The sequence below is a fragment of the Quercus suber genome, unplaced genomic scaffold (assembly GCF_002906115.3).
Source record: "Quercus suber isolate HL8 unplaced genomic scaffold, Cork oak 2.0 scaffold_447, whole genome shotgun sequence".
Taxonomy (NCBI): domain Eukaryota; kingdom Viridiplantae; phylum Streptophyta; class Magnoliopsida; order Fagales; family Fagaceae; genus Quercus; species Quercus suber.
Window position 1 is genome coordinate 482,911 of NW_027069898.1, and position 25,863 is coordinate 508,773.

Genomic DNA, 25,863 nt, shown 5'->3' on the forward strand with positions numbered 1-25,863 from the left:
CTATCTTTTCAATATAAAAAAAATTAAAAAAATTAAAAAGAGAGAAAAGAAATTAGAGTTACATGACACCATTTAGTATTTTTGAAATCTGAAAAAAGATTGAAACATGAAACAACTCGTGAACCCTCTGCATAAGAGGTAATTTTCAGGTTAGCACAGTGAAGGGAAAGAATATAATAAGTTAACATGCGTTTGAAATAATTTTGCAAACTAACATCTCGAGTTTTTCAAGCTCGAGATTGATGACAAAATCGAGGCTTTCAAACTTGAGTTCTACTGTTGGAATGGAGGAATTTAACTACTTGGAACTCGAGTTGGAGGGACTCGAGTTCCATAGAAATAGATTTGAAGATGGAGAAGGAGAAAAGGAGAAGAAAAGAAAGAAAAGAAAACCCAGATCAAAAGAAGAAGAAGAAGACGACCTGGAGAAAACTGGATCTGAAGAAGAAAATCTGGAGATGGAGAATGCAGATGATGTAGAACGCTAAAGAAGATCAAAACTGGATCTAAGGAAGAAGAAGATCTGGATCTGGAGAACATGTGGAATGCCGAAGAAGAAGAAAAAAGGGGAAGCTCGTGACTGTGCAAGAACTCAAGTTCCAGGTGAATATTGTCCTACCAGTTCTTGAATCTTGAGTGTTAGAAACTCGAGTTCTACATTAAACTCGAGTTTTAGAGTTTTAAGATGCTAGTTTGTTATATAGTTTTGCGAACTTTACATCTACTGAAAATGTTTAAAAAATAATGTTAAATGCAAAAAAAAATTCCTGTGTTGTAAAAACCATTTTATTGTTAGCTCCCAAATTTTTTGGACTCCAAACGGTGGCAAACGACCGCCGAGGCCGAGCAAGTCACTGAAAAAATACAAGACGCTAGGACTGTTTCATCAAAATTCCCAAAACATCACCAAATTTCCCTTATTATTTGTCCAAACAAAAAACAAATGTCACAATCACAGTCACAGTCAAAATCGAAGTCGGAGCAGTGGCAATGGGAGAACGCCACTGCCGGAGCCGCTGCCGGATTCGCCACCGTCGCCGCCATGCACCCTCTCGACGTCGTCCGTACTAGGTTTCAAGGTACTATCCTTTATTTTATATTTTTAATTTTTTTGATTTGAGGTTATGAAGTTGTTTGAATCGAATTGGTTTTGTTTTGTTTTTTGCAGTTAACGATGGACGAGTTTTGACTCTTCCAAGTTACAAGAACACAGCTCACGCTATTTTCACCATTGCTCGCTTGGAGGTTATGTCTGGATTTACAGTTACTTTTTAGTCACTTAATACTTTATTTTAATATGAATTATAGTCATTGTTCAAACTTGTGACTTATATATCATTATTTCGTTAATTATATGTCCTTTAAATTTGAAAACTGCTTGACCATACTTGGGTACATATACAATTTTTGTTTCCATTTGTTCTTTATAAGAATCACACAGAACCTAAGTTATCTGGGAAATGCATCTTACTTTTATTGCTAGTTGCTACCTTGTTTTGTTGATGTGGGAAAAATGTAACAGATTTCTATTCATAAAAAAAGAAAAAATTATTACAGATTTCTAGCTACATATTACTGGGTTTGCCTAGTTCACTTCCCGTGTTAGAACTAAGGTTTGGTGCTCGGCACCATTACAACTATGACTTATATTATTTCCTTTCAATTATGAGCCTGGTGTTTTGACTTTTGATTTATGATTTATCATTAGTACTTTATTTGAATTAAAACACTTCTTTCTATTTTATACTATTTTCTTGATAGGAATGTTGTTGCTTTGTGTTCAGGGTCTCAGAGGGCTTTATGCAGGCTTCAATCCCGCAGTTATTGGGTCAACTGTTTCATGGGGTTTATATTTCTTCTTGTAAGTACCAATGTTTTGGTTGTCTGAGATTTGAGTGTTTAGATTTTTCTAGTCCTTTACGCGGCCAATGCCCATTTGAAAAATGTAGAGTTTTAGCAGGTAGACAGTCAAATGTAAAACTTGTTGTCACACCTTATATACATTTAATAAACTTGTATTCACACCCTAAAATTGTAAGTACCAATGCTTTCACTTGTAATTTCTGATTTAATTTTTTGAATAATTTTTTACTTTTATTTTTAAATTTATTAACAAAAAATTTTGTTTTATTTTTAGCTATGATAGAGCAAAACAAAGGCATTCTAAAAACAAGGAAGGGAAGCTTAGTGCTGGTCTTCATCTTGCTTCTGCTGCAGAAGCTGGAGCTTTGGTGAGTTATGCAAACTTCTAATATATGATTGGGAAGACTAACATAGGATATCAAATTTTTTTTTTTTGTTAAACACATCTTGACGGCTGTTCATCAAAAAGTGTTGTACAAACCTGTTGTCATTACCTGCTTTACTTGTATCTGGCACATGATACCCATTTTGGCCCACACGCCCAATTAATGCTTTTATTTCCAAATCTTTGCAATTGTTTAGCCTGGGGTGTGGCGGGATAGAGGAATTTATCAATATTGAAATTATGTAATTAATAATTGGAGATTAGAAATGAAATTTGTGGTCTGTAAACTGTGTAGAAATTAAAGAAGTACAGTTTATTGGATACACAGTAACAACCATGAGGGGTAGCATAATCAGCTGGAAATCACGCCTCATGAAACAGAGGTCATTGGTTTGAATCCCCCTCCCTGTCCTTCCATACTCGGGGTTGAAGTGTTGGCGCTGGCTCATTTTGAATTTTTATTTGTTTTAGTAATTGTTGTCACATTATCACTCCATATCCTGGTTGCTTTAGAGTGTTTAATAAGAATAGAATACCTTATTCCTTACCTATGGCATTTTTATGAGGTAGATACAGGTGTTACGTTTGGTTTTCTTACTGATGATTCCAAATATGTGGCTTTGCCAGGTTTGTTTGTGCACGAATCCTATTTGGCTTGTAAAAACAAGATTGCAGCTGCAGACACCTCTTCATCAAACTCAACCATATTCTGGGCTTTATGGTCTGCTCTGCATCTTACATTAAATTGCTAATAATCTGCACTCTCAGATATCGCTTTTCCTTGTGAGTCATATCAACTTTGGCTCTAAGTTGTAGCATCACATTAAACTTAATTATTNAATTCCAGCCATTAATAAAAAATACAAATGAAACTAAAGGCTATGCAGTATTTTAAGGGGAAACTTTAATAGTTATGATGAATGGATCAGTCATCTTCCTTCAATATGTTTGATAATTACACAACACATACAGAGACAAAAAGGAATTAAAGGGTCACATTGTCAAACCTGCAATCGAGCTCGTACAACCTGGAAAATCAAGTCACCCAACCATATAAGAAGCAATGATCAACTAACAAATGAAATCAACAATTCATGGTCTAACACCACCCAAGACAAATGCCTACCTGGAATGGATATGTGAGAAGAACGGCAGCAATTTTTGAGGATGCACCCAGAACAGCATAATCCACTGAATTCTGGGAAAAAAAATTATGTAGACTGTAAGAATTAATATACCATCAAACATTCATATCAGAGATACAAACAAACGCCAGTTAATAGTATCACAAAGCAAGCAATTATACTTCTGAACAATGCATAACTTACAGAATTTTAAAAGCAGTGCAAAAGTCTACACTTAACTCCAATGTGTATTTCTTAACTTAAAATACTCCTCATATACAATACTTAGAATGCCCCATGTTCCAAATGCTTTTAGATAATATAGTGGACATTAAAATTTATTGTACCTTATTTCTTTTAAGTGGAGTAATATTACAGATAAATAACAATGAAGTATGATATAAATTCCTGCACAAGAGATATACTTGTAATACTCCTATACACTTAGAGGGCACTAGCCATAGCACCAAAATCCTACCTTTTAATGCTCCTATATACTTATTTTTCTTTTTTTAAAAAAAGGATGGAATCTCAGTTATGGACAGGAGATCCATTCAGACAGATGTGTGACATGGGCAAGAAAATATATATCCAAGTTATCTGCATCTCACCCTGGTAGATTTTGTTAGATTATATCCACCCACATCAAGGCCAAATGACCATTGGTATAGCAAATACCAGCAGAAACAAACTAAATTCCACTATACAATCCTGCATGTACACACCCTATCCGGTCCACTAATAGACCCACAGATTCAACATACAGATTTCTGTTAGTGACATCTCTCCATTAAACTAGGACTTGAATTTTCAAGAACATGACAGGACAGGAAATTTCCAGATTTGCCAAAAGGGAGTAAGGGACCCATTTGTCAATGCAGAAGTGTACATTGATACTTCTAGTATATGCACATTTATACAGTTATGCAGACCCAAATTCCAAAGAGCATTGATTGTAGTGACTTACCAAGAGTTTATCATCACTTCAGAATCCTTTTTTCTGTCTTTAGACTTGAAGTCAATAATACCCTTACGAAGTTCCTCATACGCAGTAAACTGAATAGCACCATGAGAAACCTGCTGAAGCAGCACAAACACCTCTAAGTGGGAAAAATCTAAAGCAATAAAAAGCATAAATCTGACAACGTGTAGTTTTTTAATATTCACATGCATCCAAATTTATATACATAAGCATCATTCTAGAATAATTTTTTATTCTCTCTGCCCCGCAGTATTTAAAATTGTGAATTTCATTTCTGCTTGAGCACAATGGCAAAATTAAAGAAACAGGTTGTACGAGCTCGATTGCAGGTTTGACAATGTGACCCTTTAATTCCTTTTTGTCTCTGTATGTGTTGTGTAATTATCAAACATATTGAAGGAAGATGACTGATCCATTCATCATAACTATTAAAGTTTCCCCTTAAAATACTGCATAGCCTTTAGTTTCATTTGTATTTTTTATTAATGGCTGGAATTTGGTCATATCTGTTTCCCTCTGCAGCAAAGACCTAGTAGTGATGGAATTCCAAGATACATGGATAGCTGGCATGTTGTGAAGGAAACTGCACGGTAAGTAATTTTGCTCAGATTTAATTTTCATAGCCAAAGAAGGAAAGATCTAACTGGAGTACAAGCACATTGCTCTTTTGTAAATTGTAATTGATTGGTCATGCTTAACAGCTTGGCGATTGAGGTTTATAATCTTGGTGAATAAATTACTGTTCTCTGCTTTGGTCTATAGTGGATCCATGTTGTTGGAATTCCAGTCACCATATAGATGGGTGATACTTTTCCTTCCTTAAAACCACCATTATAAACCTGAGACATTTCCTCATCTAATAAGGCTAATCTATTCTGTTGGGGCTTGCAGGTTCGAGGGTGTTCAAGGTTTTTACAAAGGCATTACACCAAACCTCCTGAAGAATGTTCCCGCAGCTTCAATAACATTTATTGTGTATGAAAATGTCCTAAAATTGCTAAAAATGGCAAGAAGGAAGGACTGAATTTCTTTTTGTTCTAGGTTTCTTTTAGATTCTTTGTTACAGGCTTACAGCCTACTTTGATCTGAGGGTGAAAATGAGGAAATAAAAAGTTTTGGTATATACAGTAGTCTTAGTAAATTATTTTTCCCTCGCATTGAATGTTGAATTGGCTAGAGACATCTTGATTGCTTAATGGATGCATTATATGGACACTACTGATGGACTCGCTGTTATTTGGTAGAATAGTGATATACACTTACACGTGACTGTACTATCTGCAAGGTTGGTTTTGAAAAAATCTAGTACCACGAATAAATGCATAACTTTTGTCACAACTTTTCACATAACAAACTATGAATGATGAAAAAAAAAGTTGTGGGTCTATATGAAAGTAACAGATAACTTGTCACATATTAGAGTTATGAAAAAAGTTTTGAATTTATTGTGATACTAGAAGGAGAAGTGAAGAACTTACTTTTTTGCCTTTCTTTATAAGAAAAAACAAGGAAGGTAAGCGTATCCTTTCAAGGACATCCGATAAAACTGGAATGATATAGAGAAGATTAACAGTGGCCCTGGGCAAGGGTGACATGCATAAAACGATAGATAAAATTGGAATGATATAGAGAAGATTAACATTGCCCCTGCGCAAGGATGACATGCATAAAACGAGAGATATTTCAAAAAAAAAAATTCTTCCTAATATGCCTTCTCTGCCTCTCATTTTGGAATGGAAGTCAAATTCAAAGAGTAAGCTCACATTCTGCCCATCCTTGTACGGTTAGAGTTTAATCACTTGAAGGCGGAAAATTCCTGTATGCTGTTACTTTTAATTTGTATTTCCTTAGCTGTTTTAATTTCAGAAATCAGAACACACTGATACTAGGGTGATTTTGAACCTAGGTAATTGATATTTTTCAATGTGAAGCTTTTAAGGCAGTCCCACATCTTAAATTTGTTGGGACTTAATGAGGGGTTTTTTTTTTTTTGGAGAAAGTTTGTTAACTCTTTTTTTTTTCACCAAAAACCATATAAAGTATGACCTTCTTGGCTAATCACTTAATCAGCTAGAGGATTATTTTCCGCATATTCAGGTTCTTAAGCTATTAGAAAAGATTGTAAAATATGTACATGCTGATTTACTTGTTTTTCTCTTTAGCTAAACATTTGGTGATGAGGTTCTAGTTTGATACTATTTTAATGATTTAGATAGTCCCTAGACAATTCTTGGTGCCACTTGTTCTACAAGTTATTTTAAGGTTTACAATGACTATAAGTTTGTAGTATTGGTCCCAGATGTGGATGGCAGCCCTGTTAGGGTGAGAATCACAGACATAAGGATTTGAGTTTGTAGAGAGAATATATTTCGTTTTTCAACTATATTGTCTAAATGAATGCCTAAAGGTATTTATAGGCAAGCACATATTCCCTGGAAAAGAGACATTTGTTGTGAACAGATATATCAATTTCAAGAGTTATACACTTACACAAATACCATGCAATTATAACTCTACATAAACAAATTTCGCATATGTGAAGCGATACCATCCACCAAGTGAGAATTTATTGCATGTACGAGGATATATCATAATATAGTGTGATCATCCATTGCAATTATACATTAACATGCAGTTCCATATGTATAGTGCTACTAGTATTAATCACGTTTTAATAAATTGCAAGGACTAAAGATTCAGCTGGGCAATGAGTCTGGGCTCAGGTTGGTTAAAATTTGTGCATGAGTTGAAAAATTGTTCAGTAATGATGTATGTTAAGATTGTATACTCTGCATAAGTAGCCTTTTAACTTGCAAAGGGAAAGCGTTCATTGATTTTCTTCCCATTCTTAAGACAAAATTGCAATTTTTGCAAAGAAAATAACCCTAACAAATTATCAACAAAATTTTTTTTCCTAATTGGTCCAATAAATCATTGTTAAGTTTTATTAAATTTTTAGTTACGTCTTTTGGTATTTTGGATTGTAAAGCCAAAAAAAAAAGGTTTGAGAAAGTTTTTTTTTTTTTAGAATAGTTTGAGAAAGTTTGTTTAAAACTAAAAAAATAATTTCCAAATTTTAGTAAACTTCAACGTGCAAGCTATGTTATAAATATTAGTGCAATTATTTTCATGACCATCTCCAAGAGAAGACATCTCTAAGAAAATTAACCACTGCCTTTTCTCTAAGTAAAGCTTGCCTAAGGCTTGTGCCCATTTGCTCATCATATTACAATGCTCAAGGCAGGATATAAAATAAAAATAAGAAAATTTGCAATCCTGAAGCTTATGCATGCAGACATACCTGCTACTCAAGGTTTTTTCACTCAAAAGATATTCACTGAGTAGCCAAGTTTACAACCAAATTCTGGCTCTATCATTTTTTGCCCAAACAAGATTAAAGAAAATGGAAACTAATCAAATTTTCCATTTAGGAAGGGTAGTCAGGCTTGGACTCAATTTAATTTGGGTTGTGAGTGCAAAGATTGATCGGTTGTCTCTGTGCTTATAAGCATGTTGAACTCACCCCAACTTGAGGGATGTATATGAGCTGTCATAGTCATGAGGGGCACCAGTGGAGTTGCAGACATTAGTGACAGACTCTGATGACTGGACTTCCTCTGCTTAAGTAAGCAACAAAGTCATGTTCAACTTTGAAGCCAATTCGTTTTGTGGATAATATAGTGTCTATGTTTAGGGGGCTGAAAGGTTTAGATCTAACGGGGCAGCTGCCTCAATAAATTTTGACCGATGACAATATTTCAATGACTAAGAGCTATTTGACAATATAAATTTACTGGGATTCTCTAGAATTGGTCTTTTACATAACAAGATAAATTTACTTCTTTTTTGTACCCTTTACCTTTTTGTAGTCATTTTCATCTTTATGGTGTATTCAACTGAAGACTACAACTCTAACGGGCCAAGGAGCTGATGAAGGAAATAACTAGCCCTACTTTTACTGTAATTGCTTCTTGCGATGATATTTTGGTTTGGTTTGGCTTTTAAGGCCACTATAGTTTATAGAATCAGTGTATTATCAGATGTAGGTCCTTGTTCATAATCAATCCAATTTAATCAGATTTGATTTCGTATTAGGTTTATTTCGTATTAGAAAAAGTCATTAAAAATAAAAGGCTTTGTATAATAATAATAATAATAAAGATTAATTTCTCATAATTAACCTCATTAAAGTTCTATTAAATTTTTCTAGATTATGCACGCAAGATTTTAATTTGTTTTTTCAATGAACTAGTTTTCATTTTTATTATTGGACTTATTTGATATTAATAAAGTACATAAAAAGTACAACTATCACTGTATCATTCAATAAGTTATAAATTTTAATTCACATTAAGTGCTACTTAAAAATTAATTAATTCATACCTATTCACATAGAGCTACATATCACTTTTTTTAATTCATATTGTCATTTAAGCTTTCTATAAATATTTATTAGAATGTAAACCAATTAATATCAACCAAATTTTTGCCAACTTGAGAGAGAGAGAGAGAGAGAGTAATACCTATGTATAGCACGAGTTATAAGCTAGTATAAAATAAAAGAAAATAATGAAATTAAACAAAAATAATTTTAAAAAAACTTAAGATATTCACAGGTAACAATTATCATAACTTATTCAACACATTGTAAATTATTTTATTGGACAATTGTTGATTTTTATTTTAATATATACAATATTCACTATCCTATTAGACCGGGAACAAAAGGAATTCCCGAACTTGGTAGCCAAATAGTTCCATTTATAAAGTTTTCAACAGTATAGGGTTTCACTTCTTCAGAGTTTTTGGCAATATGATATCCAGGCCATTGAACCCTTCCTTTAGTATTAGCTCCTGGGCCACGGTTGGCGTATTCTATGTAATTTAGTGTGGACAATGCTTTCTTATCGCCATTCTCAAGCCACCCTTTAGGGTCTATCAACTTATCAAGAAAACTTTCCATTACAATGGTTTGAGAACAGTTATACCATGGCCTCCCTAAGAATGCTTTGGTTTGGTTTAGGTAGGGTTCAAGATCTTTGTCGGCCTTAACAGTGCAATTGTGTAGCACTATTCCATTTGTGTCATTGACCTTTCCACGACCTTGGGCTGTAATCACAAGTAAGTTGCCTGAGTTTGAGCGTTTTCTCAGATAAATGTTACAGTTTTGGAAGACAACATGCGCGAATCCAAATATGAAATCTACTGTGCCATAGATATCACATTCGCGGAAGAAGTGAATGCCATATGCAGTCAACAATGTATCTTGGTATCCTTGTATAGAACATTGATAAAGTGCAATTCTGTCACCGGCTAATCTAAGTGCCACAGCTTGGCCACCATCGGGTCCGACATAATTCACAAATCTGATGCCTTTGACCAACACATCGTTGGCACTAATATCTGATCGAAGAAACATAAGTAAAAATAATCAATAATTGGGGAGGGGAAATCCTTTTTACTTAACAGAAAGAAAAATTCTAGGAATTAAACGTTTGTACCATAGCTCTTATTAGGGCACAATTTTAAGCTAATGGGGTCGGAGTATAAAGTAAAAAACAAAAACTCCAAATAAGCATCTATATATTATTAAAATTTATAAATACTCAAAATCGTTATTTCTAAATACATTAAGATGTAATCATTTACTAACAAAGACAAAAAGAAAAACAAAATAATGTTTTTTTTTTTTTAATACTAGGCTGGCTAAGATTTTTTTTTTTTTTTTTTTTTTTTTGAAGTTAGAACATAGTGGTGATGCTAAAAATTTAGCTTTTAGCACCTCAAAAAACTACTTTATCTATTTAACTACTTCACTTTACAATACATTCAATATCAAATGTTCTATTTTTTTTTTATCACTTTATCTAAAATAATATAAACAACTCATTAAAATAAAAAAATAAAAAAAAAGAGAGAATTTAAGTTTTTTAATTGAAGGAAGAGATATAATCTTGATAAAATATTGTATTTTATTTTCAACAACTTGTTACAATCAACTGGTATTTATACTGGTTTACTGTAATTGTAAAAAATTTAGTTTTAACTTCTCTAATAACACATGATTTTTTGGTTCTTTAGTGATGAAATAGTTTTGTTTTGCTAAAATACAATCACTATTGTAAATGTTTTTATTGTTTTTGTTAAGTTTTTGGGTTGGATAGTTGCTATTCAAAAAAGCTAGGCTTATTGAGGAGAAGGGAGACCTAAGGTTTTAAAAGGGCCTAACTACAAAAATTAAACATATAATAACTNGACAGACTCTGATGACTGGACTTCCTCAGCAATTAGATTCTCTGACCCAGTGCTAATATGTCTTCGATCATTAGATATATTTACCACCTTAGCCAAACTTTCAATTAGCAATCAGAGAAGGAGAAGAAGAAAAAGAGAGACTTCATACTCGTTGTCTTAATTGCTCATTCTCTTCCTTGAATTGCATCCTGCATGATTCATGAATTCAAATAAAGGTATGACAAGAAAATGTCAAGCATGTTTGTACAAAAGTTTAACAATCTAGATAATCATAGAATATTCTTGCAATTACATGGATGTTCTACAAGAACTGCTCTTCGCTTTATGTGCATGCCTATGTCAAACCATAAGTACAAGGTCTGCAACTTAATTATACTAGCTGAGATCCCATATGTTGTGTGGTACAATATATTATTAATTTTCTCTAATATTTCAATAATTTTTTTCAAAAATCTTGTAATTTAACTGGTTATCATCTTATAATATTTCCAACAGAGATATTCAAGGCTAATTCAATGAACTAATATTTTGATATAAATGTAAATGTTATTGAAGTAAAAGCATAAATAAAAGAATATCATAAAATGCGTTATATGACACACCTCATACTTTCTAATATGAGCTTTTGTTTTTATATAAATTGATTATAAAAGAGTTTTATGGTTGACAAGTCTAATGAGGATCGACTAACTATGAGAGGCTTCAGTCTTACCCAAATGCTTAAGTAACAACAAAGTCATGTTCAACTTTGAAGCCAATTCGTTTTGTGGATAATATAGTGTCTATGTTTAGGGGGCTGAAAGGTTTAGATCTAACGGGGCAGCTGCCTCAATAAATTTTGACCGATGACAATATTTCAATGACTAAGAGCTATTTGACAATATAAATTTACTGGGATTCTCTAGAATTGGTCTTTTACATAACAAGATAAATTTACTTCTTTTTTGTACCCTTTACCTTTTGTAGTCATTTTCATCTTTATGGTGTATTCAACTGAAGACTACAACTCTAACGGGCCAGGAGCTGATGAAGGAAATAACTAGCCCTACTTTTACTGTAATTGCTTCTTGCGATGATATTTTGGTTTGGTTTGGCTTTTAAGGCCACTATAGTTTATAGAATCAGTGTATTATCAGATGTAGGTCCTTGTTCATAATCAATCCAATTTAATCAGATTTGATTTCGTATTAGGTTTATTTCGTATTAGAAAAAGTCATAAAAATAAAAGGCTTTAATAATAATAATAATAATAATAATATATAATTTCTCATAATTAACCTCATTAAAGTTCTATTAAATTTTTCTAGATTATGCACGCAAGATTTTAATTTGTTTTTTCAATGAACTAGTTTTCATTTTTATTATTGGACTTATTTGATATTAATAAAGTACATAAAAAGTACAACTATCACTGTATCATTCAATAAGTTATAAATTTTAATTCACATTAAGTGCTACTTAAAAATTAATTAATTCATACCTATTACATAGAGCTACAAATCACTTTTTTAATTCATATTGTCATTTAAGTTTTCTATAAATATTTATTAGAATGTAAACCAATTAATATCAACCAAATTTTTGCCAACTTGAGAGAGAGAGAGAGAGAGAGTAATACCTATGTATAGCACGAGTTATAAGCTAGTATAAAATAAAAGAAAAATAATGAAATTAAACAAAAATAATTTAAAAAAAAACTTAAGATATTCACAGGTAACAATTATCATAACTTATTCAACACATTGTAAATTATTTTATTGGACAATTGTTGATTTTTATTTTAATATATACAATATTCACTATCCTATTAGACCGGGACAGTGTTGTGCCAATAGCTAAAAAAAAAAAAAAAAATTGGACCCAAGGGGGCCGGGGCCCCTACCTGGGTCCGTCCCTAACTCTTATGTAGCTGATTGTGAGTGGTGGATCCATGTGAAAGTAATTATTCGCCACTCACGATCAACCACTTCAACAAATTAGAGCTAAAATTGTGATCAATGGTATAGCCGTAGAAGAATTGTTGTAGAATTAGTAAGGTTGTATATAAATATAAAGATGTACGTAAAAAATCAATGGCTGAAAATTAATAAGTGAATAAGACATTACCCACTGTAGCCGAATCTGAAGTTGAGCGAACAGTTTTTGCGCTATTGTTGAATTGAATAATTGTTTTGTCCATACCTTCTCCAATGAGGACTAAATTTGACTTATTTTGTCCTATATGAATGGCTTCATTGTATGTTCCTGCTTTTATTAAAACCACATATGGATCATTTCTATTAACTGGTATCTGTGAGATGGCTTCACTGATTGTACCAAAGTTACCACTGCCATCAGTGGCAACTGTGACATTGGGAGTGCCATAAGTGGCAACCATGACATTAGGAGGGCAAGAGAGAAGGCTACCAAACAGGGAAAATATTGTGAATGCAAATACTAACATATTAGTATTTAGTGCCATGGGGAAAACTAGTAATCAGAGAGACCGAATTTGAACTTCTAAATTCTAATGTTGAGTGTGCAAAACCATGAACAGTATTACAGTCTATTTATAATGTCGAGGGCAATGAGAAAACACTATCTCCATGTGCACCTGTAAATCCATAAACTCCTTTGTTGACGTTTTCATTAGTGTGAAAAATTATCTTTGTTTCTCATCATTATTACTTTCTAGTAATAATTAATTATGGGAGTCCCTTTTACTAGTTTAAGATAATGAACCTCCCTAACCATTACTGATGAAAGCATTTGATTGCATGGACATTTCCTATCAATACAGTTTTTTTTTTGGGGGATAGATAGAATTGCTGCATGGAAATTGCCTATCAAGATATGTTATTTTTGATAGATAGGATTGCTTGCATGGAAATTGGGCTATCATATCATAGCTTTTTTTTTAGATAGGATTATTATTCATAACAAGTACGAATTTCTTTTGAAAACTGGGAAGTTTTCATATTCATGAAATATTAATTTCTAGTAGTAGTTAATATCGTGCATCCCTTTTATTCGTTGATGATAATGAACTTTCCTAATAATTAATGACCATGAGATGCATTATACGTACTGATGAAAGCATTTGCTTACATGGAAATTGCTTACCAAGGCCTTTTTTTTTTTTTTGTTATAGATAGGATTAGCATTGATTATTAATTTCTAGTATAGAATAAACATGTACGATGGAGAATATCTAATAATCAAAGATTGCCTACATGTATAATAATTATTGAAGAAGAAATTAAGGCACAACTCTGCTTCAAACACCAGGAAATCCATTAATCCATGGTAAATTTGCGAAGGAAGGAAAGTATTTCATCCGAGACTTGTTGAGCTTTCTCCTGTTGGATAAAATGGTGCCCGTCTATAATAACAACTTCAAGGTTGGGGACAAATCTCTTGAAAACATCTCCCGTCACATATTCCCTTGTACCAATGGATTCAAAACCGATATCTTTGTCACCTATTATGAACTTTGTTGGGACAGTAATTTTTGATCCTTGCCATGGTGCCAGAAGTTCCCAATTCCTGTCACATTTTGGAAGTAGCTGATTAAACATAGTAATGGTATGGGCCTCCGATGTTCAATAAAAATTTAGGAGATTTAAGTTTATGTGGGATTGACCAGTCCAAACTTCAGTCAGTATAAGATGATTCATTTCTAGGAGGCTTGTGAGTTTTGACTTTTGAGCATTTAGAGTTCAGTTTTAGATGACTTGGTCAATAATATCTACTTAATTATACCCAAATGAACATTAGGAGTCAATGAGGACATATCTCCAGCCAAGTAATAAAATAAATAAAAACCTGTGCTGCGATTTTGCAGACACAATTTGTTTACTTATTTGTTAAATAATTAATGAGAATGAGAAAAGCAGATGAATGACTAATAGTTTTAAGTTCCAAATCCACCTCAATCTAGAAAAATAATCATTAACTTGGCAGAGAAATGTACTTTTTTTTTTTTTTTTTTTTTTTTTTTTGCTAAATATGCCTAGAATTTGTTATTTCATATTGCTATACCTTTTAGTTATGCTGCAATCCAATATTTTTATTAGATGCTAAATCCTAACTCAAGCTCATAGATTGAATTATTGAAAGTAATTTGCTTGATTGCATCTCTTTTGAATGTTAAAATTAGGAAGTCCCAAGGTGTGTATGTACTTACAGGTTCATGGCTCGATAATAATTGAGAGGACCTGTGAAGCCAGACTCTTGGAACTTGTCAGCATAGACCTGGAGTTCCTCCTCAGTAATCCATTTTGGCAACACTGATGGTGTCTCTAGATAATCAATGATCTCCATCCCTGGAGGAGCTACCAGATAATCTGTCTTTGTTAAGAGCAAGAACTTCTTCATCACCGTCAAATAATCATACCTTGCAAAAGCCCTCTCTGCTCTTCCCGGTTCCTACTCAACCAAACACATCATTTAGACAGTTACCAACTAATTATAGTCGCATACAATACAAGTATGCAACATATGTACATACATTGCACGTTACACATGAACATGTATTTCTGAAGTATAGCTAATGTGCTATTCCAAGTCCAAGCCCATAAAAACACGTCACCTAATATACATATGTGCATCTCTGTGTTAAGTAACACAGTCAAATAAAAATCTTATGTCTTACTCTAAATGTTACATTTTATACTTCACCAATCATAGCGTCTCATACTTTTTTTTCATTTTTTTTTTCATGTTATAAATTAACCATAATTTAAAATGTATACATGTATGTATATATATATATATATATAAAGACAGATGACATACTCTTTGTTAGTGAAGCATAAAGTAAAATATAAGAGTGGGATAGGTGATTTGTATTTCACATACATATACAAATATAGGCATATACCTGGAACTGATAGATGTAGCAACCATCGCCAAAAAGTTCTCTGAAATAATCAACAACTCCAGAAGTTTGAGATCTTTGAAAGTATGGAGCAGATAGATTAACTAGCGCCTTAACTCTGTCTGGCCTGAACAAGCTCAGATACCACCCAGCAGTCGCTCCCCAATCATGACCCACCACAAATACCTTTTCAGTTAATAAAATTATTAAGACAGAGATACATGCCTGTATAGTTATATTGATATACAAATCTATATGCATGCATATGAATCATACCTGTTGTTCACCAAAATGGTCAAGTAGGCCTATGAGGTCACCCACAAGATGTATTACAGAGTATGAGTTGGGATTGAGAGGTGAGTCAGAGTCACCATAGCCTCTTAAGTCAGGTGCAACCACATGATAACCATGATTGGCCAAGAAGCTGATTTGGTGGCGCCATGAATACCAAGTTTCTGGGAAGCCATGAAGAAGAAGCACTAGTGGTCCTGTCCCTTGCTCTGCTACATGTATCCATATCCCATTGGTTTTGACCCTTTGGTGATTCACATTGATCGACTCACTCATGGTCTCTCTCTGGCTTCTCTCAAACCTCACACAGAGGGAGAGAGGGTGAGAGAGAGAGAGAGAGAGAGTGGTGCTCAATCAAATCAATGGCGGCTCAATCAGCATGATTGTGAATAATTGAATTGTATTGTACTAGAAATTTTTAGGAGGTTGGTGAGCTTGGTTGTAAAAGTCAAATTTGATAACTTTGAAGTAAGTACATTAGGCAAAGAAATGGAATGACTAGTTTCATGACCAACGCGCTTTTACACGCTTGATTTTCAAACCAGAGGGAAATAATCAAATAGAGCTTTCATATTCATATTCTCAAAAAAATAAGTAGAGCTTTCACATGTCAATAATATATGAGTTGAAATGGTTCTAGCAAAGCTGAAATTTATTGTGTATATCCGGTGTGCTATTTTTTTTTGATAAAGGTGTACCACATAATTATTGAGTCTTATATAAAATCCATTTTCATGTGAGTAAGGTATAGTACACTAAATGTACGGAAAAATTTCTCCTAATAGCGGGCTGTGACGGGAATACTTGGAAAACAGTATGAAAAAATAAAAATCACTAGCTGGTGAAGACAAATACCTAGTTGAATTCCTATATATAAAGGCTAGCCCTTCACAAATTTGTACACATAAAGCATAGTCCCCGACTGGTACTTTAAAAATCATCCTTCATTAGCTAAAAGGTTGTCTATGTATTTCAAATTCAAGAAAGTGAAAAATAAAACAACATACATAAACCCATTCCATATTTTTGCAGCACATTTGTTGAAAACAAGAAGCAAGGTGGTTCTCAGCATCAGGGAGAGCTACAAGATGCAAAGCAAGGTGGTTCTCAGCAACAGGGAAAGCTTCAAGATGCAGCTGTGACAGTAGCGGTGATCAAGTGGTTACTGATGAATCAAGATGGGCTAGCAAAGAATTAATGGACCTGATTGAAGCAGTACCTTACTATGATCAATTCATCCGTTCATTCGAGGAGATGATGCCACATGGATTAGGGAGTTATAAACTAGTTGCAGGATTGATTAGCTAAGACACACGTGTACCATTTAGATAGGATTTGTTGCGAGTGCTTTTCCCTCCATTTTGGGAGTTTGTTATTTTGTTTAGCTTGCTTAGATCATGTATATATAGGAGTAGCATAGTGAATTATATTCATTGGATTGTATTCATTTTCTCTGATCAATAAAATTCAGTTTTCTATTTAGAGAGAGATTTCTGGAATTTTACTACATTTTTGGAACCAAGAGAGAAGAAGATCAATTACACTAAATTTTTGCCTCAAGATAAAGCTAATGTAACTTGTTAATAGGCAGCCATCAGAAATTGGTTGTGCTATGTACAAGAATTAAGAAGTTGAATTTTTTATTCAAGATTGCTTACATGATATAATTATCAAAGATGCAGGATACAAATACAATTAAACTAAAGACAAATCCATTAGTCCACAGAAATTTTGGAAAGAAAGGAAAGAATTTCGTGTGAGACTTCTTGAGCTTTCTCTTGATGGATAAAATGGTGACCATCTAGAATAACAACTTCGAGGTTGGGGACAAGGCTCTTGAAAACATCTCCTTCCACATATTCCTTTGTGCCAAGAGTTTCAAAACCAATATCTTTGTCACCAGCAATGAACTTCGTTGGAACAGTTATTTTTGATCCTTGCCATGGTGCAAGATACTCCCAATTCCTGTCATCATTTCAATGGTAACATAGCTAAGGCATGGGCAACAATATAGGTAAATCAAAGGGTTAGGCTGATGGACCTTATTTGGAAAAATCATGGAGGACCTTATTCTGATGTTATTAAAGAAGACAAATATTTACATGCCTCATCTTTATACTAGCCCAAACATTGCCATTCTCCCTTGCCATTTCAAAGTATAAAATTTTATTTCTGTTGTTCCAATAAAATTGTCTTGGACAACAATTTACAAATATTTCTCAAATGATAATTTATGAAAAAGTCATATTGGTCCTATGCTAGCCTGCAAAATATTTCTCTCAAGAAGTATCTGTTGTTTTGTGTGAGAATTTTATGGTGGATATGGATTGGCTGTTGTTGTTGTTGTATGCGGATTGATCAACCACTTAAGTTGAATCTTGACAAAAATAATCATTTCAAAGATGAATTAGAGCTTGTACATTCCAGGGAATGCAACTGGGGGGGGTGGTTTGCGGGTGGTGTCAACAGTCAACACACCTTAAAACGAATCAGTTGTGCTCATCAGATGGAATATGCTCTAGTGATAGAGAGACTTATATGCAAACAAATTAAGATGTAAATTAGATAATGAGGTGTGTGGAAGCTTTCACAGCAGACGTGCCAAGAGATTTGTTTCAATCCTTATCATTTTCTTGTATTTTGAATTAGACAAACAAAGTTTTATTTCAGAAATCAATTTTAGATTAAAAGGGAAAAAAAAATTTGAAGACTAGTGATTATACTTACAAATCCATGGCACGGTAAAAGTTGAAAGGACCAGTAAAACCAGATTCCAGAAATTTGTCTGCATAGACCTGGAGGTCCTCTTCAGTAATCCATGATGGCAACAATGATGGAGTCTCCAGATAATCAATGATCTCCATGCCTGGAGGAGCTACCAGATTATCTGTTCTGTTTAAGAGCAAGAACTTCTTCATCACTGTCAAATAATCATACCTTGCAAATGACCACTCTGCTCTTCCTGGTTCCTTCTCAAACAACCCCACAAAAAGCTCCAATTATATACAATCCTATACATGTCCCTATATTGTAGTGGTACACGCATACATGAAAAAATAAAAAAAGCAAGCACATATGAATGTTGGCATATGGGGAAGAAGGAGTACCTGGAATTGAAAGACATGACTTCCTTCGCCAATCATTTGTCTGACAGATTCAATAGGTTTAGCATTTGGAGATCTTGGAAAGTATGGAACATTTAAAGTGACTAGTCCCTTCACTCTATCAGGCCTAAATAGGCTCAAATGCCATCCAGCAATTGCTCCCCAGTCAGTTCCCACCACAAATGCCTTCCCAAATCACAAAAATTAGAACAGTTAAAATCCCTCTCATTACAAACAAACACACACATATACATATAAACATAGTATAGTACCTGTTGTTGACCAAAATGGTCAAGAAGGCCAATAAGGTCTCCAACAAGGTGTACGACCGTGTAGGAGTTGGGGCTGAGTGGAGAATCAGAGTCCCCATAGCCTCTCATATCAGGTGCAACCGCATGATAGCCATGGTTAGCCAAGTATGTTATCTGGTGGCGCCAAGAGTACCAAATCTCTGGGAATCCATGAAGCAGAAGAACAAGTGGCCCTTTCCCTTGTTCTGCTATATGCATCCATATCCCGTTGGTTTTGATCCTTTGGTGGTTAACTTCACTCATGGTCCTAACTCCTCAAACTTCACACACATACATACCCAAAGACAAGAATTGTTCAATGATTGCAAGACATGGTAAGGGTGTTCATAAATGATTTATAAAAATTGCATCTTGCTTTGGAGAAAGACGCTAAAGTTATTTAATATGATGGCAAAGGATGATGGCAAAAGTCAAAGGCGAGAAATTTGACTATAAATTAAGGGAAAAGAAGTTAATTATCCCATATATTATTAGGTGGGGGCACGTTCCAAGTACAGTAGGTGATCCGCTTTTAAAATGAATCCATGTGTCATGCACATTATTTTTTCTCACATTGAATAATTCTTTCTTTTACCAAATTCTGAGAGTGAGACACACTTCAAGTGAAGCAGAATGCAGCAAACATGCCAAAAGGCCCAAAACTCCCTTTACTAAGTAACTATTTCAATTTCTCTACCCAAAAAAAAAAAATGAATTACTTCAATGGTAATTGAAAACTTTTACAGAACAATTATACACACGACAAGCATGTATACTATTGAAATGAGAATGGTAAGACCACTTTGCAGCCAAATCAACAGCAGAGACAAAATTTAACCGCGTGGACATTAGCACCACTTTATTATTAGAAAACAGAAAAAGGATCAATGGATTAAATTTATGTGCAGGTATTGTACCAAACACCTCTCATCTTCTCACCTGGGAAACCACCCCCCACCCCACTCCCAAAAAAAAAAAAAAATATATATATATATATATGAGGAGTTCATTAGCAACCAATTGTTGCTCTTCCTTTACATTCAGACTACAGCTACTGAGAAGTGAGAACAAAAAGAACAGAAACAAAGTTTTATTAGATTAATGATCATCAAAGTTTTATGGACATTGATTACACAACTAATGATGGAGAATCCTCCCTTTACACATAAATCCTTCCAACCCCAATTCTTCAATGTCAAGGATTTTGATCATTGAACTATCCAAGCCTAAGACTTTGTCAAACTAAATGCCATATTAAAAAAAAAAAAATAAAAAAATTGATGTATATCTCCAACAATCAAGGACTAGAACTTCTCAAATTACTCACTAAAATCGGCGGCCGGGGGGGGGGGGGGTGGGGAAGGGAGGGATTAATAGAGGGGAAGATATTTGCACACAGAGAAAGAAAATGCAAACAAACCTTAGTCCCACACCGCCCAAAAACAAAAAACAAGACCACTTCATATGCGATAGAGTCCAACTTGCCAATCGCCGAGCTCGGTAGTGTGAGCTTGTAACCTAGGCAGGGGCATAAGGGTAATGGAACAAGGGTTCCAACTCGACTGGTCGGGTGCGAGGGGGCTTAATGCTAGCTCTCCCGTTCCAAGCCAAGGGTTTGAATCATGCGACTTGAGCGAAGGCTCTGGGTCTCGTGGTTCTTAGAGAGGAGGGCATTGCGTCAGGCTGGTTTCACAGAGCAGCGACTACCTCCCGCCCCTGGCAGTGGAAGGATTACGGGCTGGCGCCTCTCCGTACCCATCAAGGCCCGATGAGTTGAACCTGAATGGACCATTACCTTTTTGTGAGACATTGGGTTTTTGCTTTATCTTCTCTTTCCTCTAGAAAATTTTGCCAATATTTTATGTTTCCCACTCACAAAGAGAGATAAAAAGGACAAAAAATAATATTTCAATAAAATTTTTACAAGGAAGATTATGAATTAGGCTTGTGAGGGGATGAGGATCCGAGAATACAAATAAAGGAATTAAGGACAATGCTGAGAAAATGAACTTCGGAAAGCACCAGCAGAATGTCCTCGAAAAATACAATTGACCTTATGCAAGTGCAAAATGACTACAATGGACGAGGATTCTAAGAATGCCAACATGCCCTCAGAAACCTGAGAACCAAGACTAAATGTTGTGGGGTGCAAACCAAGGGCGAAGAGAAAGATTTGTCACTGAGCTAGGAAGAAAGGAAAGAGAATAGATTAAACAACAAATGCATTTAATGCACTGAATCCATATAACTAGCCTGAATTAATGAGGAAATAACCTGTAAACAATGTCTACCTAGCTCGTAGCTTTTAGTAAGTCATTGATGTGACAAATTTCAAGGAAATTTGATCATGGCCTTCCAAATGTAGGGCTCGGATACATCTTAGCTGATTATATAAAGCCAAGAAGCTCCTGGATCGAGGGATGGATTTCTTGAGTCTTAAAAACTACTTATAACCTCTATCTCATACTAAACTTGAGGACCCCGATATAAGCATTTCAAGATTGTTCCTTATCAAATGTCACTTGTCCACACTTGGAATTAATTCTAACACACCCATTTAAATATTTTCATTGTGTTAAGGGCATTTAAGGTTAATTGAGCATCTCACCTCTTAAAAATTAATTGTGTAAACAAAAGTAGCAAGTTAGTACCTGACATAATCCTTACTTTTTGCCCGCTACAAGGCTGAAATACAATTATTCCCAAATTTTTAAAAACAATGTTATTTTTCGTGCTAATAAATTTGTTTCAAATCACTCCCAACTTCTTTGAATTTTTTTGGACAAAATTGCAATTTTGATCAATTGTTATGTCTCAAATCTTATTTCCCCCCTTTTTCTTTTATAATGTTGTGGTAGGCCTTTTTGAATCCTGGGCCGAACTGTTCTTGCCATATTGAGGCCTAGTAGTTCTAGGGTAGGAGAGTCAAGACTAACTTAATTGAAACTCACCTTAAACCAACTTTTGCACAAGCTAGGACCTCTTTGCAAAGATCTTGGTCATGTGCTCACGATAGGAAATGCTATCATAAAAATGTTAAGGCATGAAACACACAATATAACATGATAATAAACGAGAATATACTGCCAACCAAAAATAATATTTAAAGAACTTAGCAAGAGGAGAATACAATAGTATGAATATGGCAGAAATAAGTTAGCAATAATAAAAAGAATAATGTTAAGTGCTTAAACGATCATGATAACAGAAGGGAAGGAGATTAGTCTACTGAACTTGGCTCCTTAGCAAATTTAAGTCTAAGAAAGGAACCAATCTCTAATGTGGGCAATCTCACAGGGAAATCCTGTCATAGAAATTGCCTACTTTGAAAGAATGGGCCTAAGTGGCTTATTCTCAAATCCTTTAACTTGCTAGAGAATAGGCTTTTGAGAGGGAGAGAAGAGAATAGCCTATTGGTGCATGCCTTATTACACTCTTACTTTTCTCACTTCATTTCCTACTCTCTTGTTTTTCTTTCTTTTTCTATTTATCCTCTCTGTTCTTCTTTACCATTTTACCCCTTAACTACTTTTGGCTTGGTGTGGGTATCCTTCCCAGGCCACCCACTAGTTTGCTGGCTGCTCAGCCAACACTACTACCATGCGTTGGCTGTGCCACATTCCATTCCAAGACAAAAGGAGTTTTGTTTTATTTTCTTGCTTTCCGTAACATTCCCATTTGGATAAGGATTGGGTATTCTCTCTTACTAACTCCTATGATATGCACCTAGTAATTCTAACTCATCTTTTTCTCTTTTGAGTGGTATGTCATCCCAGTAGGACATTTCCCCCAAAAGAGGTTGGGCGAGATTCCCAGAATAAATTCCCCCTTTCTCCCCACCGCTAGACCATACCCTCTCTTACTTTTGACCTATGGCCCATTACACCTATATTGGCTTGGCATAAGTGGGTAGTGCTTGAGCCTTGTGCATGCTCCACTCCCATGTGAGTCCATGACTTACCTGTTGTTCATGCGTTTGCGATTGTCTGGAGTTTTTCTGGTCTTGCTATGCGTTCTGGTGCTTATTTTTAACCCTTTGTGGTGTGGATGAGTCATTGGGTCTTCATTTTTTACATCTCGTTTCTTCTTTGGGTTAGGTCTTGCTTGGGTATGGGCCCTTTCTTCTTCAATTCAGCCCCGGTCTCCTTTTACTTCTAGTTTGTGGGTCGACTAATACTTCTGTCACGCCACTACAATGCTTCTGCCATGATATCGCTTAACTGTGCTTGTTGTGCCTCCTCTGGGCCTGCTGTGTATTTTTTCTTCGCTTAGTTTGCGTTGCCCAGCATTTCTGCTGGGTCAGTTTTCATATTATCTTGAGCTTCCTTGGCCCAATTTATTTCTTTAGGTATCCTTAGCCTGCTTCTTCATTTGGACATCCTTAACCCATTCCATTCTTTCATTCTCATAGGTTTTTGCTAAATCTTTCGGGCTTTCCCAGCCCAATTACTATATCATTTGCTTTTGGGGTTTGTTGGCCTTTGCACCAACTCCCTTACTAATTTCTTTCTTTGGGCTCCTTCGGCCCATCTTTGCTCACTTTTTACTTCTTATGATTCTTATGGGCTTACTACTTCCTTCTTTAGGCTCTCTTGGACCCGTTTGCTTTCTTTGAGGCATTTTTTACTACTTTATAGACCTGTGAATTATTATTCCTACTGTTTGGGCTTAATGGTTTTTTTCTTATTTTACTAATTCTTCTTTCTTCACTCCTTTTTATATTGTTGGACTTCTTCTTATTATTGGGCCCTTTTGTCAAAGTGGGCATCAACAAATGTAATTCAAACTATATGCCTTAAGAAAAAGTTATGGAAAATCAAATATCACTTTTACCTTATTATCTTATGAAAGTAAATTTTTAATTCTTAAGCAATCCTTTGCAATTTGTATATTTTAAATTAATAGAGTATTATAATTATTGATTTTCATGTTTAAATACAAACACCATTTTAAGGTAAATACAAGTATGAGATCCCAAATACTTGGAATGCAACTTTTTTCATATCACCGGATGAATGTTAGATGGAACAAACTGGAGATGATTAATATAAGTTAAATATGAATATATCAGCATTGGGAAACCTAATGGAGACATCATTCGAGATCTAATGGAGTATGGGTGTCTGGCTTCAGTACTTGTTGAGGCAATTGGTACATCTACAAGTGTTGAAGTGGAACTCTAGGCCTTGCGCGATGGTTTAAAAATCCGTTGTTCTTTTTCAAGCAGTTGAAATTGATCTCGATGCTAAAGTAGTGATGGAGTGGGTGTCAGTTTGTTCTTATAGTAACTCTGCCCACTATACTCTCATTTCGAATTGCAGGCAACTTATGAGACATGCCCCAAGAATGAAGAATAAGCACAACTTTCGAAAAGTAAATCAATGTGCAGACAGACTAGCAAAAAATGGAACAAATTAAAGTTTTTACTAATCCACCTACAGATATCATTTTATTGATGTATTATGATTCAGTGGACTGTATTATGAGAGATTCTGGCTTCAGTACTTGTTGAGGCAATTGGTACATCTACAAGTGTTGAAGTGGAACTCTAGGCCTTGCGCGATGGTTTAAAAATCCGTTGTTCTTTTTCAAGCAGTTGAAATTGATCTCGATGCTAAAGTAGTGATGGAGTGGGTGTCAGTTTGTTCTTATAGTAACTCTGCCCACTATACTCTCATTTCGAATTGCAGGCAACTTATGAGACATGCCCCAAGAATGAAGAATAAGCACAACTTTCGAAAAGTAAATCAATGTGCAGACAGACTAGCAAAAAATGGAACAAATTAAAGTTTTTACTAATCCACCTACAGATATCATTTTATTGATGTATTATGATTCAGTGGACTGTATTATGAGAGATTATTCCTTAACTCTTTTATGTTAGATTAATGCAATGTGATATTAAAGGTTCATTCCCCTTACCCCCGTGTGTGTGTATTGGTTTGCTGTTTCTCAAAAAAAAAAAAAGATTAATGCAATGTAATGTAATCCATTTCAACCAAAAAAAAAATCATTTTTCATATCATCATTGTCACACCTCCCATTGACACCAAATTTATTGTGCACATTAATTGAAACAGGCCACATAAGCAAATCGTCAAAAATGTATTAAAAGTTGTATCCTAACTCCTAAGACTTGTTTTATGAGTTCACTTTTTAATTAGCAGCACTTCAGAAATTCTCACGTTTTAAGTTCAGAAAGAGCCCAAGTAACATTATAAATGATGGGAAGGATTAAATCATCTAATATAGATAATAGATCCCATATAAAATTACAAACTACTTTAACAGTTAACAACAAAGACATGAGTTTGTTTGTCCCGCACCGCTCACAAACAAGAAAAATTATAATGTCAAAGGGTGCAACTAAAAAAATCGCCGAGCTCAGTCGGTCACTCGATCTGTGGGCTAGTGGGCTCTATGTTGGCTCGCCTGTAGCAAATTGGTTTGGACCACGAGACTTGGGCGACGGCTAGACTCTCATGGTTTCATTTCCCACTATGACTTAGTTAACACAAATTTTGACTGACTTAGTTATACAAAATTTGACATATTTGTTAAGAATATAAAAAATATGTAATTCAAATGTTAGATTTTCAAAATATGTAAGTTATGTTAATTTTTTTTAATAAAAATTGTATCATTCATTGTCTATAATCAAATTCGTTGTCAAATTTTGTCCTTAAAATATAATATTTCAACCAAATTTAT

General features: G+C 34.5%; 4 protein-coding genes, 1 long non-coding RNA gene and 1 pseudogene across 5 annotated transcripts; 2 read left to right on the forward strand and 4 right to left on the reverse strand.

Moving 5' to 3' along the window:
* The first annotated feature begins 297 nt into the window (after nucleotides 1-297).
* Nucleotides 298-5,572, forward strand: LOC111987219 (folate transporter 1, chloroplastic). Its single transcript, XM_065762195.1, has 8 exons — nucleotides 298-1,079; nucleotides 1,169-1,245; nucleotides 1,785-1,861; nucleotides 2,138-2,231; nucleotides 2,876-2,989; nucleotides 4,657-4,683; nucleotides 4,877-4,944; nucleotides 5,246-5,572. The coding sequence occupies exons 1-8, from the start codon at nucleotides 944-946 to the stop codon at nucleotides 5,376-5,378; spliced, it is 726 nt and encodes a 241-aa protein (XP_065618267.1). The 5' UTR covers nucleotides 298-943; the 3' UTR covers nucleotides 5,379-5,572.
* Nucleotides 3,094-4,513, reverse strand: LOC136062735 (uncharacterized). The gene is made up of 3 exons (XR_010624447.1): nucleotides 4,340-4,513; nucleotides 3,375-3,446; nucleotides 3,094-3,276 (listed from the first exon to the last, which is right to left on the reverse strand). It is a non-coding gene; the product is annotated as an uncharacterized LOC136062735 (long non-coding RNA).
* Nucleotides 5,573-5,957: 385 nt separating the features above from the next.
* On the forward strand, nucleotides 5,958-6,047 carry LOC112000879 (U6 spliceosomal RNA; annotated as a pseudogene).
* A 3,009-nt stretch (nucleotides 6,048-9,056) lies between these two features.
* Nucleotides 9,057-12,986, reverse strand: LOC112000851 (pectinesterase 2). The gene is made up of 2 exons (XM_024033018.1): nucleotides 12,791-12,986; nucleotides 9,057-9,757 (listed from the first exon to the last, which is right to left on the reverse strand). The coding sequence occupies exons 1-2, from the start codon at nucleotides 12,984-12,986 to the stop codon at nucleotides 9,057-9,059; spliced, it is 897 nt and encodes a 298-aa protein (XP_023888786.1).
* Nucleotides 12,987-13,746: 760 nt separating this feature from the next.
* On the reverse strand, nucleotides 13,747-16,153 carry LOC112000865 (uncharacterized). The gene is made up of 4 exons (XM_024033036.2): nucleotides 15,744-16,153; nucleotides 15,471-15,653; nucleotides 14,775-15,016; nucleotides 13,747-14,134 (listed from the first exon to the last, which is right to left on the reverse strand). The coding sequence occupies exons 1-4, from the start codon at nucleotides 16,032-16,034 to the stop codon at nucleotides 13,885-13,887; spliced, it is 966 nt and encodes a 321-aa protein (XP_023888804.1). The 5' UTR covers nucleotides 16,035-16,153; the 3' UTR covers nucleotides 13,747-13,884.
* Nucleotides 16,154-17,379: 1,226 nt separating this feature from the next.
* Nucleotides 17,380-19,575, reverse strand: LOC112000862 (uncharacterized). Its single transcript, XM_024033032.2, has 4 exons — nucleotides 19,135-19,575; nucleotides 18,866-19,048; nucleotides 18,486-18,727; nucleotides 17,380-17,723 (listed from the first exon to the last, which is right to left on the reverse strand). The coding sequence occupies exons 1-4, from the start codon at nucleotides 19,414-19,416 to the stop codon at nucleotides 17,474-17,476; spliced, it is 957 nt and encodes a 318-aa protein (XP_023888800.2). The 5' UTR covers nucleotides 19,417-19,575; the 3' UTR covers nucleotides 17,380-17,473.
* Nucleotides 19,576-25,863: the final 6,288 nt, after the last annotated feature.